At 44.7% G+C, this 17,640-nt stretch overlaps 1 protein-coding gene across 1 annotated transcript in view; it reads right to left on the bottom strand.

Annotated features, from left to right (window-relative positions):
• LOC138753014 (tenascin-X-like) overlaps positions 1–17,640 on the bottom strand; it is a 161,621-nt gene that overhangs the window by 81,764 nt on the left and 62,217 nt on the right. The window contains exons 41-45 of the mRNA XM_069915608.1: positions 14,597–14,887; positions 10,574–10,864; positions 9,302–9,592; positions 4,329–4,619; positions 311–601 (exon numbers count right to left, since the gene is read on the bottom strand). Coding sequence (XP_069771709.1) covers positions 311–601; positions 4,329–4,619; positions 9,302–9,592; positions 10,574–10,864; positions 14,597–14,887 — 1,455 coding nt within the window. The remainder of the gene's footprint in view (positions 1–310; positions 602–4,328; positions 4,620–9,301; positions 9,593–10,573; positions 10,865–14,596; positions 14,888–17,640) is intronic.

The raw sequence follows: 17,640 nt of genomic DNA, 5'->3' as shown, positions 1-17,640 counted from the left end.
GGAAATAGATAAACTCAAGACTGAATGACGGGGCTTACTCGATGGGCCGAATGGCCTGTTTCTGCTTTTGTGTCTCATGGATGTCAGGCCTGTTGCCATACTATATACATACATTTATCATTTAATGCAGGATCAACACCCCAGTTTGTACAGATTTCCTAAGGTAATTCACAGCACTTCTTGCACATCCCTGTTGAGCTAACGGTCCTGGCCGCCACTGCCAGATTACAGATGTGTCCCTGAAACTCAAAGGAAAAAGACAGAGAAAGGGACACATTCCATTGAGATGGTCCTGACTGTTCCACAATACCTGTGGTAGTAGCATGGATGGTGAGGGGCTGGGTGCTCACAGACCCTGTGATTCCGTAGAGATAGATGGTGTATCTGGTGGAGGGTTGGAGCTCCATGATGTGGTACCCGCGCTTCCCGCCAGCCACCGTGATGTTTTGAGTCTCCTGCGTTCCATGGACCCTGTACTGGATCACGTAGGAGTCGAAGGTCCTGTCTGGGGTCCAGGAGAGGTGGATGGAGTTGGCTGTGACATTCGGGGCTAATAATCTGCCCAGTCTTACCGGCGCAGCCGGAACCTTGTCTTCAGAAGCTAAAACGGGAATAGAGGTCACGAGTAGCTATGGAGGCCATGAATGCCAATCCCCGCACAACCGAGATTCCCAACCTTTGGAACCTGCTTTGCATGAACACCTACAGAAATTATCACTTCACATAAAGTTAACCCCTCTTCCTACTCCCTGTGTAAGGACTTTAAAACATTGGCTGGAATTTAGCGAGATGAATGGGATTTTCGGCATTTTCCAGGAAACTGAACTGGCAGGGAAACCATTCCCGAAAGTCAGAGTTTCTGTGACTAGGGAGTGTCAAAACATTTGAGCATGGGTCTCATAACAAAGTTCTGCATGTAGAGATTTGGAAAACTTCCATATCAATTATAATAACAGCAAATTAAGCTAATTAAGGGCCATGGTTCTAATTTAGTTTTAAAAATCATTGATAAGGTTTGAAAAATTCTTTTCCTGCTCTCTCAGTTTAGTCAGTTTTCAGGATTCAATTTAAATTTATATAAAAGTGAACTCTTCCTTTGAATGCATCAGCTTCAGTGTACACTAGTTCTCCTTTTAAGATTGTGAAAAATCATTTAATTTATCTGGGTATCATTAAAAGTCATAAACACCTTTTCAAAGAAAATGTTCATAACTTACTAAAATGTGAAATGATCCTTCACGCATTGGTCTCCCCGTCTACAACTTTGGTTGGTCGTATTAATTCTACTAAAATGAGCATTCTACCCAAATTTTTATACCAGCAACCAGGACCGGGGTTTGAGTCTGGTGCTGGCCGTAAGGAATTTGTATGTTCTCCCCGTGTCTGCGTGGGACTCTGGTTTCCTCCTCCCCCTTCAAAATGTAGGTGGGGGGGGGGTGATTGTAGGTCAATTGCTTGTAATTGGATGGCACTGTGTCTAAATCTAAATTTAATAACTCCAGGTTACAAAATAAAATGCCTAAACCTGATCTTCATAAATCAGGAATGAAATGGGAATTGGATTTAGATCGAAATATTGATGAAAATGTTTGGAGAAATATGTGTAAAGACAGTATGACTAACGTAATCAATGTACATTATAGTGCAGTACAATTTTTTACATCAATTGACTCCATATAAACTGAAAAAATTTCAACTTAGTTCTTCAGATTTATGTTTTAGATGCAGCCAAGAGGTAGGTACTTTTTTTCCACTCAACATAGACTTGTCCAAGGATAAAAGTTTTTGGTTGCAAATTAAATTATTTTTAGAGCAGATATTAAAAATAAATTTACCTTTTGATCCAATGTAGTTTTTACTAGGATATATTAAATCAATAGCTTTAAGATTGAAATTGAATATGTATCAAATTGAATTTTTGCACTTACCATTGGCGGTTTCTAAAAAGTGTTTAGCTATTACATGGAAATTGGACTTGAATTTAGGGATGAAAAGATGGCATAACGAAATGAAAGCCTGTATTCCTTTAGAAAAGATTACATATAATTTGAGAGATAAATATTTTTTCTTTGCAAAACTTCAGAGCCCATATTTGAAAACTATTGATGTTAAAATGTGAAGTCTCGGTCCATTCTGTGGATGCCGGGGAAGGGGGGAGGGAAGGCATTAGCTGGGTGGTTGGGGAGGGTGGGGTTTTTTTATATAAAAATGATTAATCCCATTATATATGTATTAAATTGTAGTAAATATTGTTCTGTTCAACTTCAAATAAAATATTTAAAAAGAGTCAAGTTTCTTGGCCTGATTCCCTCTACCCAGAGACTCCTTCAGTGACTTTGATCCCCTTCCCAGATGCTACAACATTACATAATGTTGCTTCCGGAGGGGGAAACCAGTCCTCATTGAGGGGTCAGTAATGGAGAGGGCCAGGAACTTCAAATTTCTGGGTGCCAACATCTCTGAAGTTCTATGCTGGGGACATCAGGTCGACGCGATCACGAAGAAGATTCGTCAGTGGCTATATTTCGTGAGGAGCTTGAGGAGATTTGCTTTGTCACCTTCAACTCTTGCAAATTTCTACAGGAGAACATTCTATCTGGGGCATCACTGACTGGTATGGTGGCCAAGTCAAGATTATTGTCATCTGATTGCACAAGTATTACCTGATGTTTTCTGTTCCTCAGTGCGACCAGACACTATCAGACAGCACATGAAGGACAAGTATTCATATATTGTTTCGTAAACACAAGAGTCTCAGTTGGTTAGTGCGAGCATTTCCTTTGGTCGCTCAGCATTCTCACTGCCCGTGGGACGTGCCAGTGCACAGGACAGGAAAAGGCTACTGAGCCAGCGCCAGTCTTCACTCGATTAAGGACATCTACAAGAGGCGGTGCCTAAAGGGAGAAGCAGTCCCCACCACCCAGGTCATGCCCTCTTCTCACTGCTACCATCGGAAAGGAGGTACAGGAGCCTGAAGTCCAACACTCAACAGTACAGAAACGGCTTCTTCCCCTCCGCCATCATATTTCTGAATGGACGATGAACCACAGACACGACCTCACTTTTCTCTTGTTTTTGCACTAATTTTTTTCAAAGAAAATTATAGAAAATGCTACCACAGAGACATTATGAGCTCATAACAATAAATTCTGATTAGTGCTATCGATGAATCTACGGAAATAAAAACACAGACATGCTGGAAGAATCAGCAGGACTTGCAGCGTCTACAGAGGTTTCAGGCCTAAGCCATTCTTCAAGGTGTGAGAGCTCCTGAATTAAAGGAACAGGCAGGGGAAGGGGTCCAGAACCTGTGGACATTCCCACACCTTTTCTCCCTTTATGCACTAGTTGTTTATTTTTAAAATTTTGTATTTACAAAATCGTAATTAATAGTCATTAATGACAATAAACCCCATTTTGGCTCTGAATCAAATCTCCTTTCTCTATGGAGTGGCCGATAAACTGGAGCTGATACAGAGGTGGAGGGAATCAAAGATATTATACCATCCAAGTGTGTAGACACCATGGGTGAAGTTAGGAATGTTGGAGAAATTCAGCAGGTCACACAGTGGACTTTATAGATAAAGATACATAACCAATGTTTCGGGCTTGAGCCCTTCATCAAGGTACGAGTGCAATGTAGGCATTGAATAAAACGGTGGAGAGGGAGGGGCACAGTCCCACAGGCAGAAGGTAATAGGTAGATAAGGGAGGAAGGGCAACAGGGGGAGGGGGGGATGGCTCTGGGAATGGAGAGGAAAAGGGGCACAGAGCTGGAGGAAAGGAGACAGAGGGATGGGGGAGAATGGGAAGTGGTTTAGCAGCATCAGGAGAAGTTGATGTTAATGCTGTCCAGGTGGAATATTAGGTGATGCTCCTCAAATTTATGAGTGGCCCCTGGACATGGGGCCATGGACAGACATATCGGCGCGGGAGTGGGGTGCAGAATTAAAATGGTTGGCCATTGAGAGATCCCTGTCATCGTAGGCCTGTGCTCCTCCCCCTGCCCCGCGTCCCGCTACTTTATTCAGGTGCTCGTACTTTGACGAAGGGCTCAGGCCTAAAACATTGGTTCTGTACCTTTATCTTTGCTATGTAAAGTAACCTGTTTAACCTGCTGTGTTTCTCCAAATGTGCTTTATATGAAACCATCACCCAGTTTGTGTAGATTCTTTGCACTAATTGACAACTCTTTCATCACAAACCTGTGGTAAAATATTTCTGAGTGGCCACCACCGGATTAGAAGTGGATCCCTGAAAATGAACAGATAAATATGGACAAAATGAAACAAGTTCACGTTGAGGGGGAGCAGATTCATTGACAGTACCTGGGGTGGTGATGTGGGCGGTGAGGGGCTGGGTGCGCACAGACCCCGAGATCCCGTAGAGATAGACGGTGTATCTGGTGGAGGGTCGGAGCCCCCCGATGATGTACCCTCTCTTCCCGCCAGCCACTGTGACGTTCCGGGTCTCCTGAGATCCCAGCACCCTGTACTGGATCAGGTAGGAGTTGAAGGTTCTGTATGGGGTCCAGGAGAGACGGATCGATGTCGGTGTAACTTTGGGAGGTGACAGCTTGCCCAGTCTCACTGGAGCTGTGGAAACTTTGTCTTCAGAAGCTAAAAGAGACATATTGAGGTAAGAGGAGGCATGGAGCCCACCAGCACAGTGCCCATAAAGGGGAGGGTGGAAGAAATACCCAACCTTGGGTAATTGGCCTTCCAACAGATCTATGGAGGCACTCATCAGAAATCTGTACATCCCCAGAAAATAAAAATTCTGTCCGAACGTCAACTTAGAAGATCAAGAAATAACATTTCTCCCCATGACTTTGAACCAGAAATGTAGCAAGTTACGGAATACTCTGATTGGAAGTTTCAAGACATTAAATTTACATATATATATTTTTAAAATTAAGTTTAGATATACAGCACGGTAACAGGCCATTTTGGCCCACGAGCCCACGTCGCCCAATTACACCCAATGGACCAACAACCTCCAGTACATTTTGGACGGTGGGAGGAAACCGGAGCCCTCAGGGAAAACCTGCACGCACACAGGGAGAACGTACAAACTCCTTACAGACAGCGCGGGATTTGAACCCTGGTCCCGATCACTGGCGCTGTAAAGGCGTTGCTGTCCTATTCTGGGAACACATAAGGCAGTTAGTGGTAAACTATTCCCACTGCTTAGTGGGTCTGGAATTGCAGATGTTGTATGAAAATTAATGATCAGATTTTCAGGAATCGAGTTCAGAAACACTTCTACTCACTGAGTGCAGGTGTAAATTAATATTCTCTATCACATGTTACAAAGATGCTAGAAAATATAATTTAACCCAGAATTTAGGGCAGGCAGGTTAGGACAATGATATTGCAGCACCCTTAACCCAGGTTCGAATCCAGTGCTGTCTATAAGGAGTTTGTATGTTCTCCCCTTTGAACTGGTTGCTCTAGTTTCCTTCCCCTCCCTCCAAGACACATGGGGTTTGTAGGGTAATTTCGTGTATTTGGGTGGCATGGGCACATAGGCCGGAAGGGTCTGTTATCATTGCTGAAGGTCTAGTAGGATTCACTGACTAGGAACATCACAGGATCATGGAGGTTGAGGAGGGCAAGGCGGAGGTTGAGGAGGGCAAGGCTATCGACCCCCCTCCCCCCCCAATCCTGACCACCTTTTACAGGGAGCACAATAGAGAGCATCCTGTCTGGCTGCATCACTGTATAGGACGAAAGCTGCAAATCATCGAACTGGGCATCATTACGGAGGATCGTCAAAATGGCTGAGATGATCGTCTGACTGTAGATGTGGTCCTTTCCGTGCTCCACAATAGACTGTGCCCAACATATCCAGCGAGCTCCCATTAACTGCAGAGACCAATATAACTGCTGTGTCTTTCTGCAACTTGGTCCCTTTGACGTTCTCCAACATGAATGGCTTTGTCATTGGGGGTAGTTGAGCAAACCCCAAACTCCCTAAACATTGGGAGGGAGGGTTTCTTTTTTTAAAATTTTGGTAGGTATATATGGGTCAATACAACATTGTGGGTTGAAGGGCCTGAATTGTGCTGTGATATTCCATGGCTGTCCCATCTCAAATTCTCCTTCCTTGACCAAGCTTTTGATCCCCCTGACTCAAGGCCAAACCTCATGGTAACTTTAACCCCTGCCACACACCTGGCTGTTTAGACATGACAGGAGGTCTATAAATGGGACGTGTGGCTCAGACAGAGGTAAATGGAATGATTGTTCCAAGTTGTGCAGATATTTTCACACTAATTCACAGATTTCCGGTGCAACCCCGTGGCAATGATGTCCTTGCCAGGTTGCTGGCCAATCCCTGAAATGGAGAATGGCAGATAGACAGAGAGATGCGTTGAGAGGGACCGGACTGTATCTGGTGGAGGGTCGGAGCCCCCCAATGAGGTACCATCTCTTCCCGCCAGCCACTGTGATGTTCCGGGTCTCCTGCGATTCCTGCACTCTGTACTGGATCAGATAGGAGTCGAAGGTTCTGTCTGGGGTCCAAGAGTGGCAGATCGATGTCGGCGTGACATTCGGAGGTGACAGGCTGCCTAGTCTCACTGGAGCCATGGGAACTTTCTCTTCCGAAGCTAAAAGGGACATATTGAGGTATAAGGAGGCATGGAGCCCACCAGTACTGTGCACAAGGGGCAGATCGTGGAAGAGATTCCCAACTGTGGGACTTGACCTTCTAACAGATCCACAGCAGCACTTATCAGTAATCTGTACATCCCCAGAAAATAAAAATTCTGTCCAAATATCAACTTAGGACATTAAGAAATAACATCACTCCCCGTGGCTTTGACCCTGAAATCTAGCAAGTTATGTGATACTCTAATTAGAATTTTCAAGACATCTTTGGAAGATGGGTTGGCATGGCCAGTGTCGTGGTTAGTGCAACACCATTACAGCGCCAGTGACTGGGGTTCGAATTCGGTGCTGTCTGTAAGGAGTTTGTAGGTTCTCCCCTGCCTGTGTGGGTTTCCTCTGGGTGCTCTGGTTTCCTTCCACCCTTCAAAAATAAAAATTACTGGAGTCGTGGGTTAATTGGGCGGCACAAGCTCGTGGGCCAAAAGGTCCCGTTGCTGTGTGTCTCAAAATAAAAATGATTGCTTTGTTGGCTGATGGGATTCACTGACTAAGAAACGTCACAGGTTAATGGAGTTCAGTCAACCTACAATTCTTCAGGAGGTTGATGAGGGCAAGGCCCCCCCATCTTGACCACGTTTTACAGGAGCACTGTTGAAGGTGTCCTGTCTGGCTGCATCTTTGCGTGGTATGAGAGCTGAAAAGCATGAGATAGGACATCAACACAGAGGATCAACAAAATGTTCGAAAAGATCACCGGGGTCTCCTTTTCCTCTAGTGACAACATTTTACTGGGAATGTTGCTTAAATAGGACTTAAAGCATTAAAGAGGACCCTTTCCATACAGAATACAGGATCTTTGACTCTCTACCATCAGGAAGGAAGTACAGGAACATCAAAATCAGGACCGCCAGGTTGGGAAATAGCTTCTTCCTGCAGGCTGTGAAATTGATTAATGGTATTCTATAATAGTTAATTAGCCCTATAGATTTATTTTTAGCGTTTAGGGCAACGCTGGTGTGGCGCCCTGACCTGGGTTTGAATTCGGTGCTGATTGTTTGAGCGTTCTTCCCATGTCTGCTTGGGTTTCATCCAGGTGCTCTGGTTTCCTCCCCACCATTCAAAAACATACGGGGGTTGTAGGTCAATTGATTGTAATTGGGTGGCACGGGCTCATGGGCCAGAAGGGCCCTGTTACCATGCTGTAGGTCTAATTATAAAAATTAAAAATATATCTGTATGTCTGTGTATTGTGTCCAGAGGCTTCACTAGGGTTGGTGTCACCCAGAGTGTTAACTCATAGTGTCACTCCCCCTGCCCCATGGACCTCATTCCGTTCCAGACCTTAGTGATGTTCTTTGTACCAATGTTACATGTAAAAATCAATTCCCGTATATCACTGAATGTAACGGCGACAGCAGTGAGATAAAACACCCAAAGGTTTGATAAAAGCAGTGACTATAAAGACACCGGCAGCAACAAAAACAACAGTGCTTGCTTGTGGCGTGCACAGGCAAAACCACGTGATTCAAAGCATTGTTGTCATTGGGTAATAACGACGGCTCTAACCGGAGGTTCAGAAAGTAAATGAGCATCGAGTTTTAGCCTTGTAGGTAAATTGATACACGTAAGCTGGGCTGAAGAAAATTCTTTTTGTTGTTATAAGTGATGACAGGGATATATTATAAAAAATAATAAATTTCTGCTGAAACACTGCAGAAAAACTTTATAGACAGTCATTTTTGGTGTCACTCCCTCTGATGGTGTCACCTGGTGCAGTCTGCTCCCCTCCCAGTGATGGTGAGTGTAAGTGTGTGCACTGGGGACCGGAGAATCGCTGTTTCATCGGGTTGTACATGCACAGTTAGATGATCATGAACTTGAGATTCATCACAATCTCAGTTAATAATGGAGTACGTCCAAGGGTCTCAAAGGCATGGTCCTCTCTCTGCTCCAGAATAGACTGCATCCAGCAAACTCCCATTTCAAGTGGTAACTCCTGTGTCCTTCTGCAACTTGGATCTTGTGACATTCCCCGACTTGAATGGCTTTGTCATTGGGGGGCAGTTGCGCAGACCCCAAACCTCTTAAACATTGGGAGGGAGGATTAAAAAAATTTGGTAGGTATTTATGGGTCAGCACAACATGGTGGGCTGAAAGGCCTGTAATTGCTGTCCCAACTCATATCTCCTTCCTTGGCTAAGCTCTTGATCCCTTGCCTCAAGGTCGAAATCTGTGGTCACCTTAACCCTGCCACACCCCTGGCTGTTTGGACGTGTGGCCAAGACAGATGTGAAAGGAATGATTTGCTCCAAGTTGTGCAGATATTTCCACACTAATTCACAGATTTTCAGTGCAAATCTGTGGCAGTAACGTAAAAACACAAAGCTGGCATAACTCGGCGGGTCAAGCAGAGTATTTTATATCGCAAAGGTAAAGATACCAAGGTTTTGGGATTGAGCCCTTCATCAAGTTATGGTCATCATATAAAGTACAGTACTTGGCCTGCCGTGTTTCTCCAGCTTTGTGTTTTTACTAGAACCACGGGGTCAGCAGACTTTTATGTTTTTACTACCAATGGCAGTAATGACCCAAGCACCTCAGCCAAGTTTGTGGCGCATCCCCATAATGGTGAACGGTAGATAGAGAGACTTGATAACATTGAGGGAGACTGGACAGATCGACAATACCTGTGGTGGTGACATGGGCGGTGAGGGGCTGGGAGTGCACAGACCCCTTGATCCCGTAGACATAGACGGTGTATCTGGTGGAGGGTCGGAGTCGCATGATGAGGTACCCTCTCTTCCCACCAGCCACCGTGACATTCCGCGTCTCCTGCGTTCCCTGCTCCCTATACTGGATCAGGTAAGAGTCAAAGGTTCTGTCTGGGGTCCAGGTGAGGCGGATGGAGTTGGCTGTGACGATCGGAGGTGACAGGCTGCCCAGTCTCTCTGCAGTCGCAGGAACTTTTTCTTCAGAAGCTAAAACAGAGAGATTGAGGAATGAGAGAACGTGAAGCTCATCTCCACTGTCCGTGCTGATTCCCAACTTGGGAAATGGCCATCCAAGTCACCCCTTGCAGCACCAGAACTTGGGGCTCCTATCAGAATGTCATAAATTCTACCTACACAATGTCTCTGGACGTGAAAAGTGAGAACACAGTTAAAATAGCGGCTAGAGCCACACAATTCCAGCACCAGTGACCCACGGTTTAATCAAACCCAGTCTGTCACTGACGTTCTCCCCGTGTTTGCCTGAGTTTCCTCTGGATGCACTTGTTTCCTCCCACCCTTCAAAACATACGTGTTTTGAGCAGTAATGGTTTGTGGAATTTAGGAGAACATAGGGCTGTATCTCATTGAATCATTTTGAATGTTGAAAGGCATGGACAGAATAGATGTAGAAACATTGATTCCCAAGGTGGGAGAGTCTAGGCCAAGAGGGCGCAGCCTGAGGATTGAAGGTTATCCGCTTAGAACAGAGATGTGCAGGAATTTTTTCAGACAGAAGGTAGTGAATCTATGGAATTTGTTGCCACAGGTGGTTGTGGAGGCCGGATCATTGTGTGTATTTAAGGGAGAGATTGATAGGTTCTTGATTAGCCAGGACATCAATGGTTATGGAGAAAAGGCCAGACAGTGGGACTGAGTGGTGAAATAGATAAACTCAAGAATGAATGACAGGGCTTACTCAATGGGCCGAATAGCCTATTTCTGCTTTTGTGTCTCATGGTTGTCAGGCCTGTTGCCATACTATATACATACATTTATCATTTAATGCAGGGTCAACACCCCAGTTTGTACAGATTTCCTAAGGTAATTCACAGCACTTCTTGCACATCCCTGTTGAGCTAACGGTCCTGGCCGCCACTGCCAGATTACGGATGTGTCCCTGAAACTCAAAGGAAAAAGACAGAGAAAGGGACACATTCCATTGAGATGGTCCGGACTGTTCCACAATACCTGTGGTAGTAGCATGGGTGGTGAGGGGCTGGGTGCTCACAGACCCTGTGATTCCGTAGAGATAGATGGTGTATCTGGTGGAGGGTTGGAGCCCCACGATGAGGTACCCGCGCTTCCCGCCAGCCACCGTGATGTTCTGGGTCTCCTGCGTTCCATGGACCCTGTACTGGATCAGGTAGGAGTCGAAGGTCCTGTCTGGGGTCCAGGAGAGGTGGACGGAGTTTGCTGTGACATTCGGGGCTAATAATCTGCCCAGTCTTACCGGCGTAGCCGGAACCTTGTCTTCAGAAGCTAAAACGGGAATAGAGGTCACGAGTAGCTATGGAGGCCATGAATGCCAATCCCCGCACAACCGAGATTCCCAACCTTTGGAACCTGCTTTGCATGAACACCTACAGAAATTATCACTTCACATAAAGTTAACCCCTCTTCCTACTCCCTGTGTAAGGACTTTAAAACATTGGCTGGAATTTAGCGAGATGAATGGGATTTTCGGCATTTTCCAGGAAACTGAACTGGCAGGGAAACCATTCCCGAAAGTCAGAGTTTCTGTGACTAGGGAGTGTCAAAACATTTGAGCATGGGTCTCATAACAAAGTTCTGCATGTAGAGATTTGGAAAACTTTCATACAAATTATAATAACAGCAAATTAAGCTAATTAAGGGCCATGGTTCTAATTTAATTTTAAAAATCATTGATAAGGTTTGAAACATTCTTTTCCTGCTCTCTCAGTTCAGTCAGTTTTCAGGATTCAACTTAAATTTATATAAAAGTGAACTCTTCCTTTGAATGCATCAGCTTCAGTGTACACTAGTTCTCCTTTTAAGATTGTGAAAAATCATTTAATTTATCTGGGTATCATTAAAAGTCATAAACACCTTTTCAAAGAAAATGTTCATAACTTACTAAAATGTGAAATGATCCTTCACACATTGGTCTCCCCGTCTACAACTTTGGTTGGTCGTATTAATTCTACTAAAATGAGCATTTTACCCAAATTTTTATATCAGCAACAAGGACCGGGGTTTGAGTCTGGTGCTGGCCGTAAGGAATTTGTATGTTCTCCCCGTGTCTGCGTGGGACTGCGGTTTCCTCCTCCCCCTTCAAAATGTAGGTGGGGAGGGGTGATTGTAGGTCAATTGCTTGTAATTGGATGGCACTGTGTCTAAATCTAAATTTAATAACTCCAGGTTACAAAATAAAATGCCTAAACCTGATCTTCATAAATCAGGAATGAAATGGGAATTGGATTTAGATCGAAATATTGATGAAAATGTTTGGAGAAATATGTGTAAAGACAGTATGACTAATGTAATCAATGTACATTTTAGTGCAGTACAATTTTTTACATCAATTGACTCCATATAAACTGAAAAAATTTCAACTTAGTTCTTCAGATTTATGTTTTAGATGCAGCCAAGAGGTAGGTACTTTTTTTCCACTCAACATAGACTTGTCAAAGGTTAAAAGTTTTTGGTTACAAATTAAATTATTTTTAGAGCAGATATTAAAAATAAATTTACCTTTTGACCCAATGTTGTTTTTACTAGGAGATATTAAATCAATAGCTTTAAGATTGAAATTGAATATGTATCAAATTGAATTTTTGCACTTACCATTGGCGGTTTCTAAAAAGTGTTTAGCTATTACATGGAAATTGGACTTGAATTTAGGGATGAAAAGATGGCATAACAAAATGAAAGCCTGTATTCCTTCAGAAATGATTACATATAATTTGAGAGATAAATATTTTTTCTTTGCTAAACTTCAGAGCTCATATTTGATGTTAAAATGTGAAGTCTCGGTCCATTCTGTGGATGCCGGGGAAGGGGGGAGGGAAGGCATTAGCTGGGTCGTTGGGGAGGGTGGGGTTTTTTTATATAAAAATGATTAATCCCATTATATATGTATTAAATTGTAGTAAATATTGTTCTGTTCAACTTCAAATAAAATATTTAAAAAGAGTCAAGGTTCGTGGCCTGATTCCCTCTACCCAGAGACTCCTTCAGTGACTTTGATCCCCTTCCCAGATGCCACAACATTACATAATGTTGCTTCCGGAGGGGAAACTAGTGCTCATTGAGGGGTCAGTAATGGAGAGGGCCAGGAACTTCAAATTTCTGGGTGCCAAAATCTCTGAAGTTCTATGCTGGGCACATCAGGTGGATGCGATCATGAAGAAGATTCGTCAGTGGCTATATTTCGTGAGGAGTTTGAGGAGATTTGCTTTGTCACCTTAAACTCTTGCAAATTTCTACAGGAGAACATTCTATCTGGTGGCATCACTGACTGGTATGGTGGCCAAGTCAAGATTATTGTCATCTGATTGCACAAGTATTACCTGATGTTTTCTGTTCCTCAGTGCGACCAGACACTATCAGACATCACCTGAAGGACAAGTATTCATATATTGTTTCGTAAACACAAGAGTCTCAGTTGGTTAGTGTGAGCATTTCCTTTGGTCACTCAGCATTCTCACTGCCCGTGGGACGTGCCAGTGCACAGGACAGGAAGAGGAAACTGAGGTTTGTAAAACTGAGCCAGCGCCAGTCTTCACTCGATTAAGGACATCTATAAGAGGCGGTGCCTAAAGGGAGAAGCAGTCCCCACCACCCAGGTCATGCCCTCTTCTCAATGCTACCATCGGAAAGGAGGCACAGGAGCCTGAAGACTAACACTCAACAGTACAGAAACGGCTTCTTCCCCTCCGCCATCAGATTTCTGAACAGACGAAGAACCACAGACACGACCTCACTTTTCTCTTGTTTTTGCACTAATTTTTTTTCAAAGAAAATTATAGAAAATGCTGCCACAGAGACATGATGGGCTCATGACAATAAATTCTGATTAGTGCTATCGATAATCTACGGAAATAAAAACACAGACATGCTGGAAGAATCAGCAGGACTTGCAGCGTCTACAGAGGTTTCAGGCCTAAGCCATTCTTCAAGGTGTGAGAGCTCCTGAATTAAAGGAACAGGCAGGGGAAGGGGTCCAGAACCTGTGGACATTCCCACACCTTTTCTCCCTTTATGCACTAGTTGTTTATTTTTAAAAATTTTGTATTTACAAAATCATAATTTATAGTCATTAATGACAATAAACCCCATTTTGGCTCTGAATCAAATCTCCTTTCTCTATGGAGTGGCCGATAAACTGGAGCTGATACAGAGGTGGAGGGAATCAAAGATATTATACCATCCAAGTGTGTAGACACCATGGGTGAAGTTAGGAATGTTGGAGAAATTCAGCAGGTCACACAGTGGACTTTATAGATAAAGATACATAACCAATGTTTCGGGCTTGAGCCCTTCATCAAGGTACGAGTGCAATGTAGGCATTGAATAAAACGGTGGAGAGGGAGGGGCACAGTCCCACAGGCAGAAGGTAATAGGTAGATAAGGGAGGAAGGGCAACAGGGGGATGGCTCTGGGAATGGAGAGGAAAGGGGGCAGAGAGCTGGAGGAAAGGAGACAGAGGGATGGGGAAGAGAGGGAGAATGGGAAGTGGTCTAGCAGCATCAGGAGAAATTGATGTTAATGCTGTCCAGGTGGAATATTAGGTGATGCTCCTCCAATTTATGAGTGGCCTCTGGACATGGGGCCATGGACAGACATATCGACGCGGGAGTGGGGTGCAGAATTGAAATGGTTGGCCATTGAGAGATCCCTGTCATCGTAGGCCTGTGCTCCTCCCCCTGCCCCGCGTCCCGCTACTTTATTCAGGTGCTCGTACTTTGACGAAGGGCTCAGGCCTAAAACATTGGTTCTGTACCTTTATCTTTGCTATATAAAGTAACCTGTTTAACCTGCTGAGTTTCTCCAAATGTGTTTTATATGAAACCATCACCCAGTTTGTGTAGATTCTTTGCACTAATTGACAACTCTTTCATCACAAACCTGTGGTAAAATATTTCTGAGTGGCTACCACCGGATTAGAAGTGGATCCCTGAAAATGAACAGATAAATATGGACAAAAAGAAACAGGTTCACGTTGAGGGGGAGCAGATTCATTGACAGTACCTGGGGTGGTGATGTGGGCGGTGAGGGGCTGGGTGCGCACAGACCCCGAGATCCCGTAGAGATAGACCGTGTATCTGGTGGAGGGTCGGAGCCCCCCGATGAGGTACCCTCTCTTCCCGCCAGCCACTGTGATGTTCCTGGTCTCCTGAGATCCCCGCACCCTGTACTGGATCAGGTAGGAGTTGAAGGTTCTGTATGGGGTCCAGGAGAGACGGATCGATGTCGGTGTGACGTTGGGAGGTGACAGCTTGCCCAGACTCACTGGAGCTGTGGAAACTTTGTCTTCAGAAGCTAAAAGAGACATATTGAGGTAAGAGGAGGCATGGAGCCCACCAGTACTGTGCCCATAAAGGGGAGGGTGGAAGAAATACCTAACCTTGGGTAATTGGCCTTCCAACAGATCTATGGTGGCACTCATCAGAAATCTGTACATCCCCAGAAAATAAAAATTCTGTCCGAACGTCAACTTAGAAGATCAAGAAATAACATTTCTCCCCATGACTTTGAACCAGAAATGTAGCAAGTTACGGGATACTCTGATTGGAAGTTTCAAGACATTAAATAAACATATATATATTTTTAAAATTAAGTTTAGATATACAGCTCGGTAACAGGCCATTTTGGCCCACGAGCCCACATCGCCCAATTACACCCAATATACCAACAACCTCCAGTACATTTTGGACGGTGGGAGGAAACCGGAGCCCTCAGGGAAAACCTGCACACACACAGGGAGAACGTACAAACTCCTTACAGACAGCGCGGGATTTGAACCCTGGTCCCGATCACTGGCGCTGTAAAGGCGTTGCTGTCCTATTCTGGGAACACATAAGGCAGTTAGTGGTAAACTATTCCCACTGCTTAGTGGGTCTGGAATTGCAGATGTTGTATGAAAATTAATGATCAGATTTTCAGGAATCGAGTTCAGAAACACTTCTAATCACGGAGTGCAGGTGTAAATTAATATTCTCTATCACATATAACAAAGATGCTAGAAAATATAATTTAACCCAGAATTTAGGGCAGGCAGGTTGGGACAATGATATTGCAGCACCCTTAACCCAGATTCGAATCCAGTGCTGTCTATAAGGAGTTTGTATGTTCTCCCCTTTGAACTGGTTGCTCTAGTTTCCTTCCCCTCCCTCCAAGACACATGGGGTTTGTAGGGTAATTTCGTGTATTTGGGTGGCATGGGCACATAGGCCGGAAGGGTCTGTTATCATTGCTGTAGGTCTAGTAGGATTCACTGACTAGGAACATCACAGGATCATGGAGGTTGAGGAGGGCAAGGCTATCGACCCACCTCCCCCCCCACCCCCAATCCTGACCACATTTTACAGGGAGCACAATAGAGAGCATCCTGTCTGGCTGCATCACTGTATGGGACGAAAGCTGTAAAGCATCGAACTGGGCATCATTACGGAGGATCGTCAAAATGGCTGAGATGATCGTCTGACTGTAGATGTGGTCCTTTCCGTGCTCCACAATAGACTGTGCCCAACATATCCAGCGAGTTCCCATTAACTGCAGAGACCAATATAACTGCTGTGTCTTTCTAAAACTTGGACCCTTTGACGTTCTCCAACTTGAATGGCTTTGTCATTGGGGGTAGTTACGCAAACCCCAAACTCCCTAAGCATTGGGAGGGAGGTTTTCTTTTTTTAAAATTTTGGTAGGTATACATGGGTCAGCACAACATTGTGGGTTGAAGGGCCTGAATTGTGCTGTGATATTCCATGGCTGTCCCATCTCAAATTCTCCTTCCTTGACCAAGCTTTTGATCCCCCTGACTCAAGGCCAAACCTCATGGTAACTTTAACCCCTGCCACACCCCTGGCTGTTTGGACTCATGACAGGAGGTCTATAAATGGGACGTGTGGCTCAGACAGAGGTAAATGGAATGATTGTTCCAAGTTGTGCAGATATTTTCACACTAATTCACAGATTTCCAGTGCAACCCCGTGGCACTGATGACCTTGCCAGGTTGCTGGCCAATCCCTGAAATGGAGAATGGCAGATAAACAGAGAGATGCGTTGAGAGGGTCCGGACTGTATCTGGTGATGGGTCGGAGCCCCCCAATGAGGTACCATCTCTTCCCGCCAGCCACTGTGATGTTCCGGGTCTCCTGCGATCCCTGCACTCTGTACTGGATCAGATAGGAGTCGAAGGTTCTGTCTGGGGTCCAGGAGAGGCGGATCGATGTCGGCGTGACATTCGGAGGTGACAGGCTGCCCAGTCTCACTGGAGCCATGGGAACTTTCTCTTCCGAAGCTAAAAGGGACATATAGAGGTATGAGGAGGCATGGAGCCCACCAGTACTGTGCACAAGGGGCAGATCGTGGAAGAGATTCCCAACTGTGGGACTTGACCTTCTAACAGATCCACAGCAGCACTTATCAGTAATCTGTACATCCCCAGAAAATAAAAATTCTGTCCAAATATCAACTTAGGACATTAAGAAATAACATCACTCCCCGTGGCTTTGACCCTGAAATCTAGCAAGTTATGTGATACTCTAATTAGAATTTTCAAGACATCTTTGGAAGATGGATTGGCATGGCCAGTGTCGTGGTTAGTGCAACACCATTACAGCGCCAGTGACTGGGGTTCGAATTCGGTGCTGTCTGTAAGGAGTTTGTAGGTTCTCCCCTGCCTGTGTGGGTTTCCTCTGGGTGCTCTGGTTTCCTTCCACCCTTCAAAAATAAAAATTACTGGAGTCGTGGTTTAATTGGGTGGCACAAGCTCGTGGGCCAAAAAGGCCTGTTGCTATGTGTCTCAAAATAAAAATGATTGCTTTGTTGGCTGATGGGATTCACTGACTAAGAAACGTCGCAGGTTAATGGAGTTCAGTCAACCTACAATTCTTCAGGTGGTTGATGAGGGCAATGCCCCCCCATCTTGACCACGTTTTACAGGAGCACTGTTGAAGGTGTCCTGTCTGGCTGCATCTTTGCGTGGTATGAGAGCTGAAAAGCATCAGATAGGACATCAACACAGAGGATCAACAAAATGTTCGAAAAGATCACCGAATTCTCCTTTTCCT

Source organism: Narcine bancroftii, chromosome 2, assembly GCF_036971445.1.
Source record: "Narcine bancroftii isolate sNarBan1 chromosome 2, sNarBan1.hap1, whole genome shotgun sequence".
Classification (NCBI taxonomy): Eukaryota; Metazoa; Chordata; class Chondrichthyes; order Torpediniformes; family Narcinidae; genus Narcine; species Narcine bancroftii.
This window is presented reverse-complemented; position numbering and strand designations above follow the sequence as displayed.